The sequence below is a fragment of the Myxocyprinus asiaticus genome, chromosome 18 (genome assembly GCF_019703515.2).
Source record: "Myxocyprinus asiaticus isolate MX2 ecotype Aquarium Trade chromosome 18, UBuf_Myxa_2, whole genome shotgun sequence".
Taxonomy (NCBI): domain Eukaryota; kingdom Metazoa; phylum Chordata; class Actinopteri; order Cypriniformes; family Catostomidae; genus Myxocyprinus; species Myxocyprinus asiaticus.
In genome coordinates this window covers 32,620,603-32,645,090 of record NC_059361.1, presented here as the reverse complement: position 1 = coordinate 32,645,090, position 24,488 = coordinate 32,620,603, and the positions used below count along the sequence as shown (strand labels likewise).

At 38.2% G+C, this 24,488-nt stretch overlaps 2 protein-coding genes across 7 annotated transcripts in view; both read left to right on the top strand.

The window, feature by feature from the left end:
• The window catches only part of pde8a (phosphodiesterase 8A), a 51,555-nt gene extending 40,525 nt beyond the window's left edge, over positions 1-11,030 (top strand). For both annotated transcript variants that reach the window (XM_051724144.1, XM_051724145.1), the window contains exons 10-22: positions 233-284; positions 393-435; positions 886-966; positions 1,293-1,363; positions 1,610-1,774; positions 2,047-2,095; positions 2,204-2,339; positions 3,530-3,728; positions 5,002-5,219; positions 5,294-5,426; positions 7,178-7,342; positions 8,763-8,892; positions 9,731-11,030. In XM_051724144.1, the coding sequence (XP_051580104.1) occupies positions 233-284; positions 393-435; positions 886-966; positions 1,293-1,363; positions 1,610-1,774; positions 2,047-2,095; positions 2,204-2,339; positions 3,530-3,728; positions 5,002-5,219; positions 5,294-5,426; positions 7,178-7,342; positions 8,763-8,892; positions 9,731-9,837 (1,549 nt within the window). In that variant the 3' untranslated portion in view covers positions 9,838-11,030. The remainder of the gene's footprint in view (positions 1-232; positions 285-392; positions 436-885; positions 967-1,292; positions 1,364-1,609; positions 1,775-2,046; positions 2,096-2,203; positions 2,340-3,529; positions 3,729-5,001; positions 5,220-5,293; positions 5,427-7,177; positions 7,343-8,762; positions 8,893-9,730) is intronic.
• Positions 11,031-14,310: 3,280 nt separating this feature from the next.
• Positions 14,311-24,488, top strand: part of LOC127455814 (KH homology domain-containing protein 4-like) — a 17,260-nt gene continuing 7,082 nt past the window's right edge. For 2 of the 5 annotated variants that reach the window (XM_051723964.1, XM_051723962.1), the window contains exons 1-11: positions 14,311-14,514; positions 15,209-15,464; positions 15,552-15,671; positions 15,768-15,847; positions 15,917-15,969; positions 20,426-20,604; positions 22,492-22,700; positions 22,792-22,852; positions 22,961-23,018; positions 23,372-23,586; positions 23,696-23,788. In XM_051723964.1, the coding sequence (XP_051579924.1) occupies positions 14,498-14,514; positions 15,209-15,464; positions 15,552-15,671; positions 15,768-15,847; positions 15,917-15,969; positions 20,426-20,604; positions 22,492-22,700; positions 22,792-22,852; positions 22,961-23,018; positions 23,372-23,586; positions 23,696-23,788 (1,341 nt within the window). In that variant the 5' untranslated portion in view covers positions 14,311-14,497. The remainder of the gene's footprint in view (positions 14,515-15,208; positions 15,465-15,551; positions 15,672-15,767; positions 15,848-15,916; positions 15,970-20,425; positions 20,605-22,491; positions 22,701-22,791; positions 22,853-22,960; positions 23,019-23,371; positions 23,587-23,695; positions 23,789-24,488) is intronic. The other 3 variants (XM_051723963.1, XM_051723961.1, XM_051723960.1) reach the window with 3 other exon arrangements.

Here is a 24,488-nt window from a genome sequence, read left to right as displayed (position 1 = left end):
AGTTAATGTCAGACAAAACCACATCTGAACACTTATTTAACGAATTAAAGACTACCGATTCTAGAGAGCATTTCATTAGATAAAAACATATGTATATACAAGCTCAGTACTGACTGTGAAAAAAATCTTCCCGACCCACAAGCGCTGAGTGCCACTGTTGTGCACTAGATTTTGATCATATGACCTCTTTGTTAATATGACTCTCTCTCTCTCTCTCTCTGTCTTTCTGTAGTAAAGTCAGGCACTGTGTGTCAATTAACAGGCCTTTAAATGACCATAACAAGGTAAAACACATTCAGACCTGCACATACAGTCATAAAGCAGTGATTTCATCAATTAATTGTGTCTGTACAGTTTTTCATGACTCTGTGTGTGTGTGTTTTCTGATCCAGACAGAAAAGCCATGTGAGAGAGTTCAGGCCGAATCACAGACAGGTACCACAACACAATATTTCTAGTCTTTGATATTTTTGGCATGAAGCAGTTGAATTGAACTCATAGAATCAATTGCATCATCAGTACTTAACACAATACACTACAACAATGACGCAACACACTGACAACAAATCACAACAAAAAGTCTCATACCAGCAAATATCAAGAGAAAATACTATTTATGTCACATTTAGTGTTGTAGTGTTTTTTTGTGTTTTTTGTGTCTGACCGTCAAGTGATCCAATCGCAAGTGTTCAGTGTTAAATACAGGTATAAACTGGATCACACAAACCACATTCAGTGTTTACAGGAGACCTATGTTAATATTAGCTGTATTGAGACCTGTGCCATTGACAGCTGTTTGATGCCAATGTTTTATCAAATCTGTCATCCAGGTGCTGTAAGATGTGTGTGTCTCTAATGTTTGTGTACATTGTTGTTGTATGTCAGATATTCAGCAGTGCAGCAAACATAAAGATCGCAGGAAAGGTTCTCTGGACGTTCGTTCAACAACCTCTCGAGGGAGTGACGGTGAGACAACTCTGATCCCTGACCCTAACTCCTAAACCCTTACCCTTGACCCCTGACCCCTGCACGCAGTTCATTCAGGTGGTCTGTTGGTTCAAATGGTTTGACGTAAGTGTGATGAATATCCTGCATTCACCATGAAAACATGTGACAGATGCAATTGTATGGCTCGAATGAATTTAATGAGCAGATTTACTGATCAAACCATTTGCAAACCATGACTCACGTCACATCAAACCCCAATAACATGCAATTAGAGCAACATGCACACAGATGTGCATTATTAATGTGATGTGAAGTTTGTAATAAACTCTTGTTATGTTGAACAGGAAGTTCACAGAGGAGACATTCATCAATGGCCAGAATTCACTCCATGACAATTGAAGCTCCAATCACTAAGGTACACAGTTTTGTGTGTGTGTGTATGCACCTAGCTATAGATTGGGGAGAAAATTGTCTTCAGAAGTGAGTGAAATCCTGTTAATACTGCAAATGCTGTCTTTTCCAATTCTAAAAATGCAAAAAAAAAAAAAAAAAAAAATGGGGGTAGTTTGAGTTAGTCTGTTGTAATTATGATAAAGTCAATGGTATAAAAAGTCTATGGTATGTCCTCATTAAGTAAATGTGTGTTTATGGGTGTGTTCAGGTGATAAACATCATAAACGCAGCTCAGGAAAGCAGTCCGATGCCTGTCGCTGAGGCGCTAGACCGTGTGTTGGAGATACTGCGCACCACAGAGTTATACTCGCCTCAGCTTGGGACTAATGAGGAAGACCCTCATACGAATGACCTGGTGGGGGGTCTCATGACCGTAAGTCACCTGACTGATATTTTGTTTCACACAGAATGTTGCTTGGATGAAAAGTTGCTCATAAAAGGAGCTTGATGTGCAAATTTAGGGCAAAATATTGACAAGTCATATAAAATCACACAATCACTTAGAAAAGTAATAGCACACCTCTCCATAACAACCCACATGATTTTGAGGTATCATTCATGTCTCAAGGAATAGTTCAAGCCATTAGATGGATTATTATAATGCATGTAAGCATGTGAGAGTTGACAACAGTTTCTCCTCTGCAGGACGGATTGCGCAGGCTATCAGGAAACGAGTACATCTTCGCATCAAAACGTAAGTCGAGTTCACTGCTGTATTTCTCAAAATACAACCTCTCTTAAACTGCTATACTCAAACTATTCATAAACACACAGTCTCACACACACACATTATCTGTTTCAGAGCTGCATCACATCCCCAGTCACCTGACCACACCGCTGTCCCTCAACGATATCCCACCATGCATTGCTCAGACGATGGAGAACGAAGACTCGTGGGACTTTGATATTTTTAACCTGGAGTCAGCTACCATTAAACGGTACAAAAACACACATACACACAGACTTTAGAAGCTATATTAGTGAGCACATCTCATAGACACAATGGTTTTCATACTAAGATAATAGATGCGTTCCAAATCGCACACTTGAGTACTTTTCTACTGCATTTTGTAATGCAAGTAGTAAGTTTACAGTGAAAATGCAACTGAAAATGCGCGAACTACGAGTACCCAAATTATTTTTTCTCCAATCGGACAAACTGAGTGTGGAATGTTGCACACTTAATGCACTCAATGGTCGCAGCTTGGTGTATGTAGCGGAAGAGGTGAGTTACCTGGCTGTGATGCTGGCCTGACAAAACAGTTGTAAATAATGGTGAATGTGGCAACTAGAGAAACTTCTGTGAAGACAAAAGTGAGTGCTTTACCATCATCCCACAGTATGTGAATATTTACATTATTTGAGATAAAAGAGTTGGACTGAGTTTTGCTAACTCGCTAAAGCTAGCGGCAACAGATCATGTGCATTTGAAACGTAATTTCGGTTAGCTGAAAAACAGCGAATGCTTCCGTGTAGTTACATAAAACAGTTGGTCATTTGGGACAGTATTACACTTTGAAATTTCAAACACTAAATGGCCCAGTGCATAAGGAATAGTGTAAGTGTGCAGTGCTTTGTTTGGTACACAGCTCATGATATTTACTGTACCCTTAACCTAACCCTTACATAAACCTGTTGACATCAGCTGATTCAAAGCAAAATATGATTTGGCTGATTTCTGAGTGTTGAAATGGTGAGGTGCGCTGAAAATGTCCTCACTACCCTTACAAAAAATCTAGAGGTCTGGCAAACTAGCCACTCATTTTCACATGCAAATTAGCTTGCGATTTGCCGCAAATGTTTGCCAGAAGTTTGCAGGTCTTCACTGGTAGTGGTGAACCTGGAGCAAAACTTTGGTAACAATGGGCAATTTGGAAAATACTTCTGTGGCAGACCTGTGACAACAATGAAGAGTTTGTTGCAAAGGTCATTTACATGTGAAATTCACGGCAAATTTGCCAGAACTCTCGGTTTTTGTATGGGTAGTTGTTTCTCATTAAGTCTCTATAAATATGGGACACAACCAACATATTCAAAAAACAAGTTAAAGACTTAAGGAATGAAATGATCACATGTTGTGTGTTTTGATTTTGAGCAGCCATGGTTCTCATGTTTATTGTATTTTCAGGCCATTAACATTTCTGGGTTTGAAGATCTTCTCACGCTTCGGTGTTTGTGAGTTTTTAAACTGTCCAGAGGCTACGCTGCGCTCGTGGCTGCAGATCGTTGAAGCTAATTATCACTCCAGTAACTCGTACCACAACTCCACACATGCCGCAGATGTGCTGCACGCTACTGCATACTTCCTGTGCAAGGAGCGTGTAAAGGTGAATATACACTCTCACTAATAAACCTTCTCATTTATACTAATTATAGTAACTAGTTGTCAATTATCAGGAAAGTCAATGTAAATGAATTACCACACAATCACTAGTTTCTGTCAGTCACTGGGCGACACTAGTTTGTTTCAGTGTTCTCAGTGTAGTTTGTAAGAATTTTGTTTTGTATGTGAAATGTCCAAATGTTTGCTTATAACATGCTCCAATTTGACTTTTTCATGTGTTCGTTATTCTGAATATATTGTGCCCTTACAGGTCACTAAACAGACCAAATTATGTGCACATACATTGTGATGCAGTTTGTACTTTTCATGCTATTTATATATTGTATTTTTTTCGGCCTCTGTTTGTGGACAGATGAATTTTTCTCTACCATATAGCGCAGGAGTGGGCAACTATTTTGGTAAAGGGGCCACATCGGTCTTTAAGTAGTGCATAAGGGGCCACATTGCACTCCTTTTAGATACAATGTTCCACATTGATTTGGTTCTTGTATCTTTATAAAAAAATAAAAAACATTCATCACTGAGAAGTTTTGCCTGCAAACTTAGTAGGACCAAACAGCACAAGCAGCCACAAGAATCGACACAGAGTGGCCGTATCACACATTTCCTTGAACAGAATATCGCACTAAAGAGCACTAAGTTTGTTCAAAGGGGGAAAGCGAGAGCTAAGAAGAGCACTCTCATGCATGGTTGCCAGATTGCACAAAATACGTATAACATTAAGCAGAATATTTCCAACTTGCGCAAGTATAAATCTCTAATTGGTGATTTGCATCTGTTATCTGGCAACAATGAGCACTTGTTAAACACTTGTGGAGGCACATTAGCAAAATAATTGAAATATCCAATGAAAAAATGCTTTTAGGATAAATAAGTCACGGGCAAGATTAAACCACGTGGAGGGCCGGATTCGGCCCGCGGGCCTTAAATTGGCCATGTCTGGTATAGCGTCACCATATAGTGCAGCTGAAGTCATGTGATCCACAACTTGTTGACACAGTCAGTGGAGCTCCCTCTGTTTTAAAGCCTGTGCTGCATCACTGTGATTTGGGCCAAACAAATAACAGAATTATCAGAGTGATGACATAAGGATTGTATATAATTTTGTGTAATATATAGCTAAACAACAAAGCTGACTTGTATTGATCATGTTACCATGGCGATAACATGGCTCAGTGTCATCACAGAAAAACATTGCTGTCTGTCACATTTGTTGTGCTCAAGACTATTCACGTTTGCCTGTGTTTGTTTTTCAGGAAAGTCTCGACCCGATAGATGAAGTCGCTGCACTGATCGCTGCTACTGTACATGATGTCGATCATCCCGGACGCACAAACTCCTTCCTGTGTAACGCAGGAAGTGAACTGGCCATACTATACAATGACACGGCCGTACTGGAGAGTCACCACGCTGCACTCGCATTCCAGATCACAACACGAGACGACAAATGCAACATCTTCAAGAATATGGAGAGGTACACACACATATATATCAACACACACACACACAAACATGGACACATACACTGATGCGGCTGCTCTCTTTCAGGAACGAGTACCGCACACTCCGGCAGGCTGTCATTGACATGGTTCTCGCCACTGAGATGACAAAACACTTTGAACACGTCAACAAGTTTGTCAACAGCATCAACAAACCACTGACTGCACTGGAGGAGAATGGGGTGAGAAACACAAACACACTCACACTTACACACAGACATTTTGCTGAGGTTTTGTAATCGTTTACAGGAATTGCTAAATTTCACTAGTATTGGTATCAGCTGCTGAGAGTTTGGTATCGTGACAACAGTAAACGGTACGGACAGTGAAGTGAGTGAAAGTTTTGCATGTTCAGTGAGAGTTTGCAACAGAGACTATTGGTGATGATAAAAGTGAAGTCAAGTTTAACTTTATGCAGATGAGCTGTGACACAGTACAGCAACCACCAGTGGAAGGAGAAGGATTATAGCTGCAAGCCGAGATCGAAAAAGGGGCGGGAGATCCAAATCGCCAGCAAAGACATACAGAGGCCCTAAACCAATCCATTACCCTAACCCTAACCGTGGGTGGAAGTGCCGCCCCCTTCTGGAGTTCTCCCGCCCTTTTTTGGAGTTTCAGCCCCCTTTTGGAGATCTCCGGGCTGCAGCAATGCCTACTTGAGTGGAAGTGCAGATGATGGAGGTCATTTGATACACTGCCTGATACAGTTGGATACTGTAGTTGAGTAGGAATGCCCCCTAGTATCCAACAGTACAGCAAGCTGCAGCGATTTCATCTCTGTCAGTGTGAATGTACACTGTTTAATTGCCGTGGAGGATTTTATACTAGGGAACCTTAGAAATTGAAACAGACTGTTAGAGGTGATGCTACAATAGTACAACTTTTCAGAATTTCAGGGTTTAGGGGGTATAGACGTAATTTAGCCCTGCAAGCATTCTTAGATGTACTTCTTTATACGCCTACTGTTTTTTTGCAAATTCTGATTGTGTTTGTTTTCTATTTAAGTTTGTATAAATTTGTCATGGATCCCCATATATCACATCCATATAGGAATATTGGTTTTATCATATAATGATATATCATTTTATTCATATTTTATTTGTCAATTTCATTGGTCCGAATTGGATTTAATGGCATAAGATACCCTCCCAGCCATTTCATTCCATGTTTTTACAGCCAGATTAAAAGAATGGTACGGGTTCAATACAATCAACAGCATTTGTCAGCATGCAAAATATTGATTACCACAAAAATACATTTTGACTTGCCCCTCCTTTTCTTTAAAAAAAAGCAAAAATCTGGGTTGCAGTGAGGCACTTACAATGGAAGTGAATGGGGACAATCAGTAAACAGTGAAATACACATTGTTTCAACAGTATAGCCACAAGACATAAACAATATGCATGATTTTAGTGTGATACAATCGCTTACTAACCTTTTCTGTGTAAAAGTATTGTAAATTTTACAACTTCATTGCTATGATGATGTAATGTCAACAAAAAATGACTATTTAAACAAATTTACAGCTCAAATAATACATGCGTTTTAACAGAAGAATTAAAGTGCTTTTATAAAATAACAAGCTTCACATTTCTGTCTTTAAACCATCCAAATATTGGCCACATTCACTTCCATTGTAAGTGTCTCACTGTAACCTCCATTTTTGCTTTTTTTTTTGTGGACATTTTTAATCAACATTACACCACAGATGCTGTCAATTGAGCTTAACTTGTATTAAACCCAGAATATTCCTTTAAATCGTCTATATGCCCTGATTTCAAAGCCTAGATAGCTGTAGGTGGCACTGTGCTGTAGGATCTCTCCTCTGTATCGGTTTTCCTGAGATCTGTACTTCTTCTGAAACATCCTGACACTTTGGTTTTGTCCTGGTTGGCTGTGAGTGCCCACTTGTCACTTTCTCTTTCTCTCTTAGGCTAATGGTGATGAGGAGTCCGTGAAGAGCATTCTGTCAGTTCCAGAGAATCGTATTCTTGTAAAGAGGATGTTGATCAAGTGTGCAGATATTTCAAACCCCTGCAGATCGCTGGAGCTGTGCATCGAGTGGGCCGGACGCATTTCAGAGGAGTATTTCGCACAGGTGCTGCAATTGTTTGTTTATGTGTGTGCATATGTTTACTAGGCTTTAGTTTTAGGACAAATTTGTCTCAAGATAAATCAGACTAAACCTGTCTTTGAGGATATTGGGGATATCCTCAAATAGAAAAACGATTCATTAGGGCTGGGAAATTTAACGCGATTAATAATTGACTGACTGTTTCACAGATGTTATTCCCCACTTCATGTGGTTAAAATCGGCATATATAAATTTCCACGAGTACATGCTCAACTCGACTGCACATCCTAGCACAGAAACTGATTGTGTGGAGCAGTGCAGTGAAGGATATAGCTGCAGGCAGAGCTCCAAAAAGTGGTTGGAGCTCCAAACCACCATTAAAGAAATAGGGAGCTCCTAACCTTAACCGTGAGTGGAAGTGACGCCCCCTTTTGGAGTTGGCACAACCCCTTTCTTGAGTAACCCTGCCCTCTTTTGGAGTTTCAGCCCTCATTTGGAGGTCTCCAGCCTGCAGCTATACCTTCTTGGTAGTGCACGCTTCTTCACTGTGCTCGACGCTTGTCCCGGGCATAGTAAACATGGGAGCTGATTTACTGTATGGAGAATGGAGACTTCTACCGCAAGCGGTGAGCCAGGTGTGGGAGAGAGACAAGCAAGCTGCCATATCTCTTTGTATCGCCCAAAAATGCTTACTTTCGTCTGAACTAGTCCGTGGCAAAATTTAAACCATACAAGAGATACCCCGTGTGTGCGTGATAGAGACTGAACGACAGCCAGAGAAAATAACAGTTTTAATAAGAGATTTTAATCTTTAAATTAATCTTCAGTATTCATGTATGTATAGTGTCTAATAATGCATTGCCAATGTTCACTTAAGTTTATCTTGCCAATAAAGCACTGGAAAATGGCAGAATATTTTCCCCAACTTTTAATTACAGCATGTCAACTGATTTTGTGCCTTGTATACAAAAACTTGTATCAAAGATTAATACCTGTAAAAATGTGTCTAATTATCTCTATGCGTAAAAAAAATACATGAACATTTTAACATGTTAAAATAATTGAAATAAATGATGACTAAATTTCCTGCAAGTTCTAAAGTTTTAAGTATAAAGTAAATATATTTATGATTATGTTTTAATTTGTTTTAATGTAGCATAATTAATCGTGATTAATCACAGAAAGTGTGATTAATTAGTTAAAACATTTTAATCGATTCGCAGCCCTACTATTTATATATTATAATACTATTTACTATTAATTAATTCAAATAAATCATTTTTAACTAAGTTTTCTTTAAAGGTTAGTCTGTACTGATTATAATTAACTATAAACAATAACAATAGATGTCTATGATATCTTATTCAGATAGCTAAGTAAACGTGTATATGTGTGTATGTTTGTGTATGCGTGTTTGTTTAATCTCTCTGTTCTCTCTCTATAGACTGATGAGGAAAAGCAGCAATGTTTGCCGGTCGTGATGCCTGTGTTTGATCGCAACACCTGCAGCATTCCTAAATCACAGATCTCCTTCATTGATTATTTTATCACAGACATGTTTGACGCCTGGGACGGTAAAGAAACACCTGCACACCGTATATTAAAAGTGCTTTCAGTAACTTTTGTCTTTGTGTCATCTTGGACTTACACTGCCCTCTAGTGGCTTGGATGCAGCATCATTTAAAATCAATAGTTTTCAGTTTCAGATGCTATTGTAGAAATGTAGTATTCACAGTCAACCGTGATTAATTTAATCAATGAGTAAAAATAACAGGATGATTATTGAGATTAAGCGAGTAGTATTCGGCTGATCATGTGATTCTAACATGGCAGCCCCCATGTGTGGACCCTCTCCATGTAGAATAAAACAGCTTTTATAAGGTTACTGATATGACTGGAGTCTTCATTTTAATGTGAGTGCTCATGATTTACTACATATATAGCAAAATTACAATTCATGTCTTTAGGAGGAAAAAATTACTAAGTGCACCTTTAAGCAACTTCATGAATATTATGGTGGTATTAATCATTCTGATGAGTTGTTGTATTCAAAGCTTTTTAATTGGTCTAAATCAGATTTGAGAAGTCAGAATTTATTAATTAGTTTTTTCAATGAATCTGTTGAAATCACTGATTCAGTGATTTGCCATCACTTCAACAGCGATGGAAATCTCTATATGGCATTTGACATGTTTCAGAAAAGTTTTAGTAAAAATACATGAAGGTAAATATTGTGGTTTATTACTAAATATTGCACTGTTGGTGTAAAATGAAATACATATGCCTTGATTATTTTTAACTCAATATTTTTAATCATTTTAAACATTTTGAATCTTCTTGGCTGCAAATGTGTTTGGTTGAAATGATGGAATAAAGTTTGTTGTTGTGATGTGATGTTTTGTGTCTCTGCAGCTTTTGCTGATCTGCCGAATCTAATGCAACATCTGGACAACAACTTCAAATACTGGAAGAGTCTCGACGAGAGGAAACTACGCAGCCTACGGCCGCCACCCGAGTAACACACATGCAGTGCGACGGGTTTTGATTTATGTGTGAGTGTCTGTCGTCACACGGGACATGGGACATGGGATGGTCATGACAAGGCGACACGCATTTGAAAGACAGACGGGCGTCTCACATTTGTGAAGAAACTAGCGATCAGCTCTGCACCTGTCTAAATCTCTACTGTCTGTCTGCTTTCTGTTCTTCTCGTGTAGATACACACACACACATACACACACACATACATGTATACACACGTGTAGAGCTGCAGAGACACATCTGCAGAGCTCTATTTATTTTGTTTCTTGTTTTCTATTATAAAGTAATGATGAAAATCATGTTAGCTAATAAATATAATTAAAATGAACTATAAAACGCCAAAGTGATTAACATAAATTAAAATCTTATTCTTATCATCTGTATTTAATATCTGCAGAGTTAGAGAGGAAACATTAATAACACATACATTTTTTTATTTTCTTATTGAATGATGCTGTTTGAATCTTCCTGTTGCACTGTAGACATGAGTGTGTGTTCGTGCGTGCGTGTGTGCGTGTGTGTGTGTGTGTGTGTGAGATGCATCACTCAGAACCACAGTGGAGACGCGCTCTGCTACCTGCGATAACACTGTTCACCGCACGGCAGTGATCTGTGAAAATATTCAGACTTGAAGGATTTTCTTGCAGAGGTTTTTCTATGTGGCCGATCTACTGATGACTGCTGCCTTATTTTATACGCTATATTTATACAGCTCAGCGCGCTGTTCACCTGCGACGGACATCTGCAGTTTTTAACACACTCATGTTATATGAAGTAAATCTCAATATTTTTATAGATATATTTTACACTGGACTGCTGTACAGCAGAAGCGCCTGTGTGAGACGGATCATAATTTCATCCATGTTGTTTTTGACATGTGGAATATCATCAGTTCATGTGTGATGTTATGAGAGCTTTGATTCAGGAAATGACATGCGACTTGACAGCTGTGACACAAACGCTGCAGAAGAGAGTTTTATTATTAAGAAAAAACTAGTTTAATCTCTCTGTCTCTCCAGCAGGGTTTTTTTTATTTTTTATTCAAGTTCATTCTGTATGTCACCACAGAGTTCATGAGTTGATGTGAAACGGATAAAACTACTTTGCATTATATTTGTGAAGCAGCTCACAGGTTTTACTCATGACCTCTATCATAAAGCTCAATATATGACGACATGTGTGTGCTTCATTTATTACACAAACAGTTCTCAGACTTGAAAGGTTTTGAATGAAACTTCAGCATGTCTTCATCAAGGTTACAGATTCAGGTGAGGTTTGTTTACCACTGCAGCAGCAAATAGATGTCTGTCTTAATTTTTTTTATTTATTTTTTTAAACATTGAGTCTGGACTGGATAATTTTCATCACTTTTATGGGCTTCGCCCAGCCAGTCTAATACTCTCATCATTCTGTTGAACACAAACAAAGATTTTTAGAAGAATATTTCAGCTCTGTTGGTCCATACAATACAAGTGAATGGTGAGCAAAACTTTGAAGCTCCAAAATGCAACATTAAAGTAATCCATATGACTCCAGTGGTTTAATTTGTGTCTTCTGAATTGATCCAATCAGGTCTGGGTGAAAACAGACCAAAATGTAACTAATTTTTCACTATAAATCTTGACATCAGCAGTCTCCTTGGCTATCATGATTTCAAGCTTGATTACACGTTTTTTGGTCTGTTCTCACCTAAAACCGATTGAATCACTTCAGAAGACATGGATTAAAACACTGGAGTCTTATGGATTACTTTTATGCTGCCTTTATGTGCTTTTTGGAGCTTCAAAGTTCAGGTCACCATTCACTTGCATTGTATGGACCTACAGCGCTGAACTATTCTTCTAAAAATCTTCATTTGTGTTCAACAGAAGAAAGAAAGTCATACACATCTGGGGTGACATGAGTGTGAGTAAATGAGAGAAATTTCATTTTGGAATCCCAAAACAGCATCGCAGCACTGTGAAGAGGTTTACTCAGGTCAGCTGCTGCAGTGCATTCTGAGGCTGAACACAGTCCTGTGCTATCCCTTTAAAAAATAAAGGGGTGGGTTTTTATATATATATATATACAGTAAACATATCAACAAGCAATTTGTTTTTGGTTTTTTTTTGTTCTATTTGAAGCACTATTAAATAGATACTTTTCTCAAGAACTAGAGATGAAAAAGTTCTTGTTTCTTATGTGTGAACTTTAAAACTTTCAACTTTTACATCAAACTGTAGAACCCTTTTTGATTTTTATTGGATCCTTTATTTTGAAGTGTATTGGTTCTCTCACAAGTAAACAAAGCCTCCTATCATATGTGACATACAGGGTTGAGGAGTAACGGAATACATGTAACGGGATTACGTATTTAAAATACAAAATATAAGTAACTGTATTCCACTACAGTTACAATTTAAATCATTGGTAATTAGAATACAGTTACATTCAAAAAGTATTTTGATTACTGAACAGATTTCTTTGCATTTTATTGTCATTTGTTTCATTTAATATTTAGTCCTTTCAGATGGAAAACATTTATACATATAAATGATGCGATCCAAAGTGCATTAGAACAGCGGTGAAACACTTTCTTATGATGTGTTACATTCATACGAGCAGACAGAGAAGTAAGTCTGAAGTAAGTTTGGAGCAGAAGAAATAGAAATAAACCATGTGTAAATTATCAGCTTTACGCAAAGATAAAATGCTATTTCTAACCATTTTACATGCACGTGTTACCAGACGCGATCATATGTTTTTATCAAGAAAATTCACATTAGATCATAATTTCTTTTTTTCTTGTAAGACCTTTGATATAAGGGCAAAAATCATATTCTTGATAATAATTTTTGTATTGTTTTCCTGTAAAAAATATCTAAAAATCATTAAAACAAGATCAATTAGATTTATCTTGTTTTAGAAACAACACTGCATAAGATATTTAGGTTTTTCAGAGAATGTATTTTTAACGTGTATTTTGTCTTACTGTACTGGCAGAGTTTTTATAGTCAAAACAAGTGAAAAAATCTACCAGTGCTGAAGGAGTAATCCAAAGTATTTAGAATACATTACTGACCTTGAGTAATCTAACGGAATATGTTACAAATTACATTTTACAGCATGTATTCTGTAATCTGTAGTGGAATAAAAAAAAAGTAACCCTCCCAATCCTGGTGACATATACTTAAAAATTTGTTTGTCATATTTACATAGTTAAAACCAGTGTTGGGTGTAATCCAATTACAAAGTAATTAGCTAATGTAATCTAATTATTTTTAGAAAAATAGTGATGCATTAGATTACATAAATTATTGTAATCAGATTACAGTTACTGACTTTCAATTAATTTAATTACTTTCATATACATTATAGGGTTATTCTTATTTCTAACATATTATTTATGTAGATTACATGAATTATGGCCCCATATGAGTCATTGTGAAGGAGAAACGTGAGGTGCTGAGTAAATGACTTGTGTGTAACAATGAACAAGAAATATAGACATTAATTTGAATTTGTTAAGCGGAAATGTGTTTTAGAAAGTAACTTAAAAGTAAAATAATTAGTAGTGTGATTACTTTTTCACTGAAGTAATTAGTAAAGTAATATGATTACAATTTTAGATAAATAATTTGTAGTTTATAGTGGATTACAATTTTTAAAGTAAATTACTCTTTAATACAACATGTCATAAATCATACAGTGATTGCATTGGATTTTAAAAGTTCTTTCAGCCAATAGAATGGCTTTGTGATCCAAGGGTGGTGTTACTTGAAGTGGGCCTTTCGTGAAGTTGGTGTTCCTTCCTTGTCGTCTTTTGGGACACAAACAGATACACTTGTCTTTTTGATTTTTTATCAAAATCATACTTTATCTCTTAAACCATATTTAAAACATAAGATTAAAAATGATAAAATTAACAAGCTTGACTAAAATACTATGTAAATGCAGTTTTAATGTAACTAAAAAGTTACATTAAATTGATTCTAGTATTTTTACAAAACTAAAATCAATAGTATTGAAATTCACGACCCTCATTTACACTGAAGGTGATTTTAATGTTATTGTGAAAGTAAAAAATAAAGCCATTTTGTCACTTTTGATTGGCCAAAAAGTGCAGGCAGTTCCCCTGATTTTTATTTCTTTATTTATTTGCTGTCTTGTGCTGTCACAAAACAGATGTGATTTCTCACAACACATATTTAACTAATTTCCAAAAACTTTTAACAGCACCTTTATGTTTTTAATGACCACACCACCTTACTGTGAGTTTGTAGTTACATAGGTGGCGTCCCAGTTTTGTCCAGCTTGAATGCAGATAAAAAAAACGTTCAAATGTCAAATGATCTTTTTTTGTATGTCAAATGACAAATGTTATAATCCAAGTGAATGTGACGTCGTTTCAGGTACATTGGTTTTTATGATTACGGTAGGTGGCGCTCTTCGAGAGAGTGCGCCACTACACTCACGTGAAAGAAGAAGAGACGTGACTTCCGGTCGAGGCCTCAGCGCGAGGGTGTTTGTGGATCGATGATCAAACTTTCGGTTTAAAACTGCGGATTTTTACATTTTATGTTCATATTTTTTTACTTAATGTTGACAATTTGTATTTTAATTTAAAGTTTTGCGCGCATGAAGCTTTAACCAGCGCAGATGTCGTCACAATCACCGTGAGTGTTTGTGTTCAGGTTTCAGCATTTAACTGTGCAAACTTTAGTGTGACTCTCTATTTTATAACCTCACAAAACAGTACTGTGGCGTTTCCATTGTATAGTGATCAGACGGTAGTAACAGAATACTTAGACATATAACATGGGTTTGAGTGTTTTCCACATTCCTGTAATAGCTGTGAAACTTCAAAGAATACTATGGTTATTTTTGAACTGTTAATAATAAACATGTTTATTTGACGTGTTTGTAATTTTGTAGTTGATGGAGGGCATGAAAACAGATTCTGTGAGTTCTAGAGTTCTGTTGATACTCTCCTCCTACAGTAAAAAACACGTGTGATTAGAACAGGCGGGGTGCTTTCAGTGTGCTGCTGCCTACAAATATCACACACACTATATACACACAAAGACCTTTTCAAGTTATATTAGTGAGGACCAATGGTTTGCATACGTAGATAATGTATACTATACTCTAACCAAACCCTCGCACAAACAATATTAATATCATTACATTTAAAGTAGAACATGATATGGCTGATTTATGAGCCTTTCAAATATTAAGGTCGAGCTCACAAGTAGCAATATATATAATAAAACAGGTATGCAAGTGATGACAGTTTGGGCCTCAAGTGTAACCAAACTTGTTCTATCTAGACTCTCATGCGGTCACTTGTGATGTGGATGTTTTCTGCAGGTGTTTGAGCAGCAGGTGGGATCAGGCCAAACCCCGAGCAGGCATCCTGCAGGGTGTTGTGGGGAGTGAGTCCCGGGCCGCTAATGTAGCACCGGTGCTGGGTGCAGCAGCTCACAGCTCCAGCTCAGTCTCCACCCCTGACGTGCAAGAGCCTCTGCAGGGTGGTGTGGAGATGGCTGCTGCGATGGCGGCGAAAATTAACGCCATGCTTATGGCTAAAGGCAAACTAAAGCCACTTCAGCCACTGCCCAGTAAAGTACTGACTATTCCACACAAAGACAACTGATGATGCTTCACTGCCATTCTGTATGCTTACATATGTGTTTTGTGTGTGTTCACGCAGGCTCCGTCCGCTCCTGCTGCTCCTGTCAGCACTGATGAGGTCATCGTTGCTGAAGTCGACATAAATGACGTGCCACTTAACTGCAGAAATTTGCTTACCAAAGGCAAAACTCAAGAAGAGGTGTGAGATAACACAACAACATCAGCTGAAGTGTGACAATGAGAGTGCATGAGATCAGTCTGTAAACTTGTTTAGTCACATGTTCTCATGTCGTAGATTCGTCTGTTCAGTGGTGCAGTCGTTTCAACTAAGGGACTTTACATGAGTGATGCAGAGAAGAGTAGCAGTGCAGCCACGTATGTATCTGTACAATAAAACCTGGGTGTTTGTGTGTGTGACTTCTCTAATTCTATCTCTGTGTGTAGAGTGCGGTCGCTGTATCTGCATGTGCAGGGACGCAGTCAGGAGGAAGTCAACAGTAAGTACACTGTTCTGTCTGTCTGTTGAGCAGCGGATGCTGTTGCTTTTCTAAGTGATCAGATTTATTTACAAAGATTTTTGTCTTGCCACTGGGAGTTCTCCAAAGAGTTCCTAGTTAAGAGTTTTTGCTTATAACCTACTCACAAAACTGCTAAGAGACAGTTTAACTAAAGAAATCTTAATGTAAGAGTAAGGTGGAGTTGACCTCGTTGCTATGGATGACGTCACATTTCCTGAGTGCACTCTTTTAAATCGGCCAAAGTTATTGGTAGACAGGGAACTGCTATTCCTCGTAGACATATAGCAGGATGAATATATATCTCACGATGGGGTTTTTATGTAACTGTAATGGATTACAATTACCTACTTTTTGTATCCTGATTACCTAACACCATTACAAGTAATCCGTTACTCTCCAAACCTGTATGTATAATCAGGATACAAAAATTAGGTAACTGTAATCTGTTACAGTTACACAAAAACCCCATCGTGATCAGATTAGTTACATTTTCAAAAAATTGGGATTACTGTCAGGATTAAAAGTTTTAATTTCTGACAAAAGAAATAGTGAATTTTCCAGACAAAGTGATACAGACAGCTGTTTGTTTAGAGTGAGAGATGGTTTAGATGAGCGTTCTCTTGGGGTTCTCTCTAACTTGAGTCAAAGTGCCTCATTGTTGCATGCACAAATAACAGCTGTCTCACATTAGCACTCTGCTCTCAAGGCAAACAGCTGCTTCATCGCAATGGCCACGGAAGAATCTGCATTATTTTCTTGGAAATTTCGACATAATTCGCTCGTTAAAAGAGAAAAGCGAAACAACATTAAAGTTCATTGGAATTTATGCCTTCCAGCTGTGAAGATGCTCTCGTTATCCAAGGACCTGAGAATTTGAAGGTAATAAGAGCCACACAGAAATCACATTAACTAGGTTAGTTCGGATACAGGGCATGCTGAGTGACTCCAGCCAAGTCTCCTAAGCAACCAAATTGGTCCGGTTGCTAGGGAACAAGTAATCTAGTCACATGGGGTAACCTCCTCGTGGTCGCGATTAGTGGTTCTCGCTCTTAATGGGGCGGGTGGTAAGTTGTGCGTGGATCGTCTCCGCGGTGTCATACACAACGAGCCATGTGATAAGATCCTACACAGGATTGACTGTCTCAGAAGTGTAGGCGACCGAGACTTGTCCTCTGCCACCTGGATTGAGGTGAGTAACCGCGCCACCACGAGGACCTACTAAGCAGTGGGAGAATTGGGAGAAAAAGGGGATAAAAAATAAAATAAATGAGTTAGCCCTAGTGCTCAAAGAAATCCGTGGCCCTCATCATTTGGCGGGAGCAGGAATAGCTGACAATGCTGACGTGATTTGCGCATCATTGCTGGTACGGCATAGAAATCCCCTGGTTTGCATGGTTGGAAATGCGAACTGTACTATATTAGCCAGGATGTCCTGTATGTTGTTTCGTTCTGTATTGAAGCTGAAAAAATGACCCCTCCCCCAGATGAACGGTACTTAAACCTTCATTTAAGGAAAAAAAAGGTTTTGAATACAAAAATCAACTGAAAAAATACCCCTGGAAAACCTGCTATGACTTTCATCTCTCATGATTTTGCATCCCTGATCATTATTAACAATTCCAAATTGTACACATAAATACCAAATTAATTGAAAATGTGTTTTAAGTTCTTAGGAAAGAAAGTTCAATGAAGAATTTATCTATTTTGATAAATTATTGTTGAGAACAGTTCAAATGTCTGGGTGAGGGAGACATTCTGGCATATGTAACATGTTCAACACTTATAGTAATTAGGAATGAGTAATTGAAAAGACACATTCAAAGTTTAGATCAAGTTTTGATCTTCTCTTTAAAACTAGATTTTGTTTTCTGTTTGGAATCAAAACTTTATTTTCCCCTTAAAATCCTCCTTAAACAGAAACAGAAACATAGAAATCAGCCATAATCTGTTAGCTGGTGATGTTTGACTTTGGATCATGAGCAAGCGAGGAAAGGCACTCTCCAGCATCTAATTATGACAATAATAATGATGATGATAATGTGTGATCTACCTATTGAATACAATCTGAATTTAATGAATAATGCAAATTAAATTTGCCTATACACACTAACTGCAATACATGGTAGAATTACACTTTGTAATGTGTTTGAATCTGAGGGATATGCTGTCAGATTTAGTTTAATGCTAACCAAGACATACTGTAATTTCAGTGCATCTGTTCAGATTATATTTGCTTTAAAATTATTTTAATTTTTCTTTAGCAGACAAATAACTCACCTGATTTCTTTAAAAATACTGAGTTCTACATTAACAGATCATTTTCTGTTTTCTTGGTAGTGTGCAGTGTACGTGTTTCTTTTTCTTAGATATAATAACAGCTACGACAGTACTCATAATATTACTCAAACATGTTCTGTTTGTATTCAAGGCATAATTTAAAGTTTTAGAGATCATATTGATTTTATCTTGACTTTATTTACACATGTGCCCTTGTGGTAATCCAAAAGCAATGAAAAGTATTCTGATTACATTAATTTCATATTGCTGTATTTAGATTGATACTGATTATGTTTATCATTAAGTAACCAGTAATATGTAACACATTACATTAAAAAAGTAACCCTCCCAACCTTATGTGTTTGTGTAATATAAATATATATATATATATATATATATATATATATATACACAGTTGTGCTCAAAAGTTTGCATACCCTGGCAGAAATTGTGAAACAACAACACCATCTTTTTCCAGAGCAGCCTGTATTTCTCCTGAGGTTACCTGTGGGTTTTCTTTGTATCCCTAACAATTCTTCTGGCAGTTGTGGCTGAAATCTTTCTTGGTCTACCTGACCTTGGCTTGGTATCAAGAGATCCCTGAATTTTCCACTTCTTAATAAGTGATTGAACAGTACTGACTGGCATTTTCAAGGCTTTGGATATCTTTTTATATCCTTTTCCATCTTTATAAAGTTCCATTACCTTGTTACGCAGGTCTTTTGACAGTTCTTTTCTGCTCCCCATGGCTCAGTATCTAGCCTGCTCAGTGCATCCACGTGAGAGCTAACAAACTCATTGACTATTTATACACAGACACTAATTGCAATTTAAAAAGCCACAGGTGTGGGAAATTAACCTTTAACTGCCATTTAAACCTGTGTGTGTCACCTTGTGTGTCTGTAACAAGGCCAAACATTCAAGGGTATGTAAACTTTTGATCAGGGCCATTTGGGTGATTTCTTAAAAAGGAGCCAAACAACTATGTGATGATAAATGGCTTCATATGATCACTATCCTTAAATAAAAGAAATTTTTTTTTGCATGATCAGTCATATTTTCAAAATCAATGCCAAAATTTCGCAATTTCTCCCAGGGTATGCAAACTTTTGAGCACAACTGTATATATGCATACATACGATACATACATATAGATAGATTTTTTTTTTTTTTTTCTGTTGACAGACTTTATCCTGTGTTGGTGAATGAAACAAGTGTGTGTCCCATCTATCAAGTACACCAGGTAGCCCTGCAGTGGCCATGAATGCCACCTTTTTTTCTCTGCAGCGAGCGTGCGTCCACAGGAAAAAAAAAAATACGCTATGAATTGTCGGATGAAATACGGTCTGAAGACTGCATATATAGTTGATAGATGATTTTGCTGACGGATAACAGAAATTCCCAATTCATCCGCACTACATAGTTTCATTTTGATGTGGCCAGGGAGCGCAGAGTTGTCAACCTTTATCTCCAGTGTATTTGGGTTGTTTCAATTTGTTGGAGAGGTGACTGCATCTCTTAGGTTTACAAAAATGAAAACACCCTCGCAATTCAGGCAGTACCTTTTTTTAAAGGGTTAATGTCAGTATTATAATATTTATAATATCATGTTATATTATGAAAATACATCTGCCCTAGGCCCTTATTCACAAAAAAATCTTAAAGCTAAAGTAACTCCTAATGTGGAAATTTAGGAGCAACTCATAAAAATTAATGTACTAATAAAACATAATATTATAAATAATCATCACAGTGCTTCAGAAGCGGTTAATCTTCACTCGCTCTTCAGGAGCTGTGCGGCTGGTCGGAGTGAGCTGGTTGGAGTTCAATCGAATCAGATGCACAATAAAATTCCTTTATGTAGACAGTAATATATGATTTGAATTTGAAATGCACAATGGCTTTATGTCATATAACTGCGAACACACAATTATTTAATAATCGCTGCAGGCCTAATTAGGTATTAGTTATGCTATGTGGTGTGTAATTTGTGGCATTGAGATTTCACTGTGTGCACGAGATACCGTGTGACCAATGTCGGGACAAATGTTGCATTATACAGCTTGCAAGGACTGAATTTTTTTTCATGTATCATGTGGTTAAGACAGGATGTTTGTGTTTAAGTGGAAGTTAACTGAAAGTTATTTTCTGTCATCAGAGGCTGTGGTGAGAATAAAGGAACTGATCTGTGAGGATGTTCGGCGTTCATCAGATGGTCTGCAGCCTCCAGTGATGCCAACTGTACCAGTGTACCGACACTCTCCAGCAGCCACCGCATCCCTCCCCCCAAACACCCCCACCATACCTGCTCACAAACCACCCCCTCCACACTCAGGGGTATGTACCAGTGTGTGTGTGGTGGTTAATGAAGGCAGATCTGTAGAGAGCGTGATACTACTGTGTATGTGGAGGTAAAGAAGGCAGATCTGTTGAGTTTACAGTGTCTGCTGATACAAACCTCCTACAATAACAGCAGACAGAACAACTCCAGATCACAAACGCACACCTGGAGTTCACTGCACCTGCTAACACATCATAAACACTAACACACACTACAAGTCAAAAGTTTAGTCACTCCTGCTTATCATTTATAACATTTCTACATTTTGGACAAATAGTTAAGTCATAAACTATTTAGTAACACAAATGAAAGTATGGAAATTATGTAGTGACCAAAAAAAATCCAATCTATCTTATATTTGAGTTTATCTAGATTACCGCTTTATATACTTTGGGTACTCTCTCAAGCAACTTTAATAAATGTTTTTTTTTTTATTTTGGAAATTAATTTGCAGATGTGCAAATTCAGTTGTGCGTGTGTCCAAACTTCTGACTGAAAGTATAAATCTCACACATGCACATTATACAGTATGAGTTTTTTAGTGACTTTCTCAGATTCATCACTCTGGAGTTTCAAAGTATGTTTATTAAGCCGTTAAATCTGCGTTCAGGACATAATCTCTCATGATTAGTGGATTCATGTCTGTCACAGTGTTTACGAAAGCAGCCGCTCTGACACTCAAGAAGATACTTGTGTGTAGGGCCCTATTCCGGTGTGTAGGGCCCTATTCCGGTGTGTAGGGCCCTATTCCGGTGTGTAGGGCTCTATTCTACTGTGTAGGGCTATATTCTAATGTGTAGTGCTCTTGTGAGTTCTGCCAGAGAGGTGTTTAATGAGCACAAACATTTGCATTTTACAGCTATACATGGAAGTATATGAATAGTCTCATGTAAACACACAAACAGTGCAATCTGTCTGGGTTAACGGTTCATCTCTCCTGGGGCTTGTACCATGAAGCCGGTTTAGGTGGCTAGCCAGTTAAGTTTTAGTTTAGTCAACCCTAGATTTTAGGTACCATGAAAGTGGTTTGGATTTTACCGGTGTTCATCACTATAGTAATTTACGCTCCACATTTAACCTGCTCCGTAGCTATAAATATATTCCATAAATATAAAATATCTATGCAAATATAAACATATCATTTTAGGATATGTATAAAACAGCTAGTAAAATAGATTAATATTCCACCTGCCAATAATGATCAATTTTACAATATTAAAAGCTCAATCACTCCACAAGGTGTCTATAGAAAGCGATGAATGGCACCCAAACCCATTTTTTTCTTGCATTAGAGAAGAACATGCAATATTTCAATCGAAGTTCAAAATAAGCAGTACACAAAATGCATCTTTAAAAAAAGAACAAATACTTATTATTGCTTACCAATAATTGCAGAGTATTCGGAGTGCTCATTTAAAATAAATGTATTTAAATTCTTCATATTTTCATAGTTTGCCTGCCAGCAGAGAGGCAAATTTCATTCTCTCCATGTTTCACGCGATTGGCTGTTTGCGCCAAACGTCACTCATTCATGTGCACTGGGGCATATTCATTGTGAGAACTAATCTTAAACTCAGAGTTGACAGTGAACTTTGATGAGCAGCATCATGGTATCAATTAAACCTTATGGGTTTTGTTTTTTCAACTCCAGTCCTGTAACCCTGAGTTTTTTAACTAGCTTCATGGCTCAGTCCCCTGATCTGTGTTGATATCAAATGAGGCATTTCCATAATTTCATACAAAAGCAAGAAATGACTTGCATATTTTTCCTGTCCGTCCACTGCGAGCTGATCTTAACCCTAAAGCCTGCGTGCTTGGCGTCAGGGTGTGAGGTGTGATGTCATCAGCTGTAGTGAATGACTGTGGCATCTTATTGGTTTCAGAGTTTTGTGCACAATAAGATATTTGTAGGACTGGACCAATCGAATCCGTCCTTTAATGTGAATGAGCGTGTGGAGGGGCCGTCGGGCTCGTACCTGCAGCACATTCAGTCTGAGACGGGTGCACGTGTCTTCCTCAGAGGCAAAGGGTCAGGATACATCGAGCAGGCGTCACGTCGGGAGTCCTTCGAGCCACTCTATCTATACATCAGGTAAAGCTTCTCTGTACATACAGACACTGCTGCTCTTTCATACACCATTTGGGTGTTGTCCCATGTGTCTGATGTAATTCGTCTCTTGCAGCCACCCAAATGCTACAGGACTCAACGCAGCAAAGAAACTATGTGAAAGTCTACTTCAGACGGTAAGTGTGTGTGTGTGAACATGTTGAGATTTAGATACATATAATTTATCGTACATTGCCTGCCATGCATCGTAAATTTCATATTGTATTTTTGTGTTGTTTGTTCAGGTGCGTGCAGATTATGCTCGAATGATGTTGACTTATCCAGCCACTGGTTCCACTACAGGTGTGTTATATGTTTTTTGCTGTTCAATCTATGATTCCGTGTGTGTGTGTGTGTGTATTTGTGTAACTGATAAAGCATATGCAAGTTATTTTACTTCCTGCACAAGTGCGGAACTGAGTACAGTTTGCTTTCTCACTCATGCGAACCGTGCCACAGTTTCATTTCAACCGAACTCAGTCCACCTCCTACAGGTAGTCTCGGGTTTGGCACCTCGATCTGCAAAACAGCTTTTATATTACCAATTTTTCATGCGAAACCGTGCTCTGTTTGACTAAACTGCCAGTGTGAAAGCCCCCTTATTGGGCCAGAGCTGTCTGTTTTAGTTGAATTACATTAGATGGTTTGTTTTCCAGTTTACCCGCCACACGGTTACTCGGCTAATAACAGCTACAGCAGCCAGTCATGGTTCAGTTACCCATCCAACGGTTACACAAGCACCTACCCGCCGTTTCCCACTGTCAGTGGATACTGGAACAACTCCAGTGGACTGACTGGCCAATCACAGCTGACCAGCAGCCCGGTGCAGTACCCCGTGTGCTCACATCATCCAAACACATTCCTGAAGCAGGTGAGAGCACATGCATACACGCAAACTAACACACTAGCACACTGATGCACAGGTGGTTATGCCAGAATTTATACCGATTTCAATTTAACATTCTCTGTGTGTGTATCAGGATGAGGATGCAGCGTCAGATGCCGCTGATAGGGGCTCAAGTCCTTCTGGCAGTCCAAAGCGACTATTTTCAGAAGAGCAGCAGAAAACACAGGTGTGTGTGTGAGATGACACAAAGTCCTACATACACAGATCAGCCACAACATTAAAACCACCTGCCTAATATTGTGTAGGTCCCCCTCATGCCAGCAAAACAGCGCCAACCTGCATCTCAGAATAGCATTCTGAGATTATTTTCTTCTCACCACAATTGTACAGAGTGGTTATCTGAGTTACCGTAGACTTTGTCAGTTCGAACCAGTCTGGCCATTCTCTGTTGACCTCGCTCATCAACAAGGCATTTCCATCCACAGAACTGCCCCTCACTGGATTTTTGTTTTGTTTTTGGCACCATTCGGAGTAAATTCTAGAGACTGTTGGGTGTGAAGATCCCAGGAGATCAGCAGTTACAGAAATACTCAAACCAGCCCATCTGGCAGCAACAATCATCCATGCGATTATCTAATCAGCCAATTGTGTGGCAGCAGAGCAGTGCATAAATCATGCAGATTCAGGTCAGAAGCTTCAATTAATGTTCACATCAACCATCAGTATGGGGAAAAATTGTGATCTCAGTGATTTGGAGTGTGGCATGATTGTTGGTGCCAGACGGGCTGGTTTGAGTATTTCTGTAACTGCTGATCTCCTGGGATTTTCATGCACAATAGTCTCTAGAATTTACTCCGAAAGGTGCCAAAAACAACAAACATCCAGTGAACGGCAGTTCTGCGAACAGAATTGCCTTGATGAGAGAG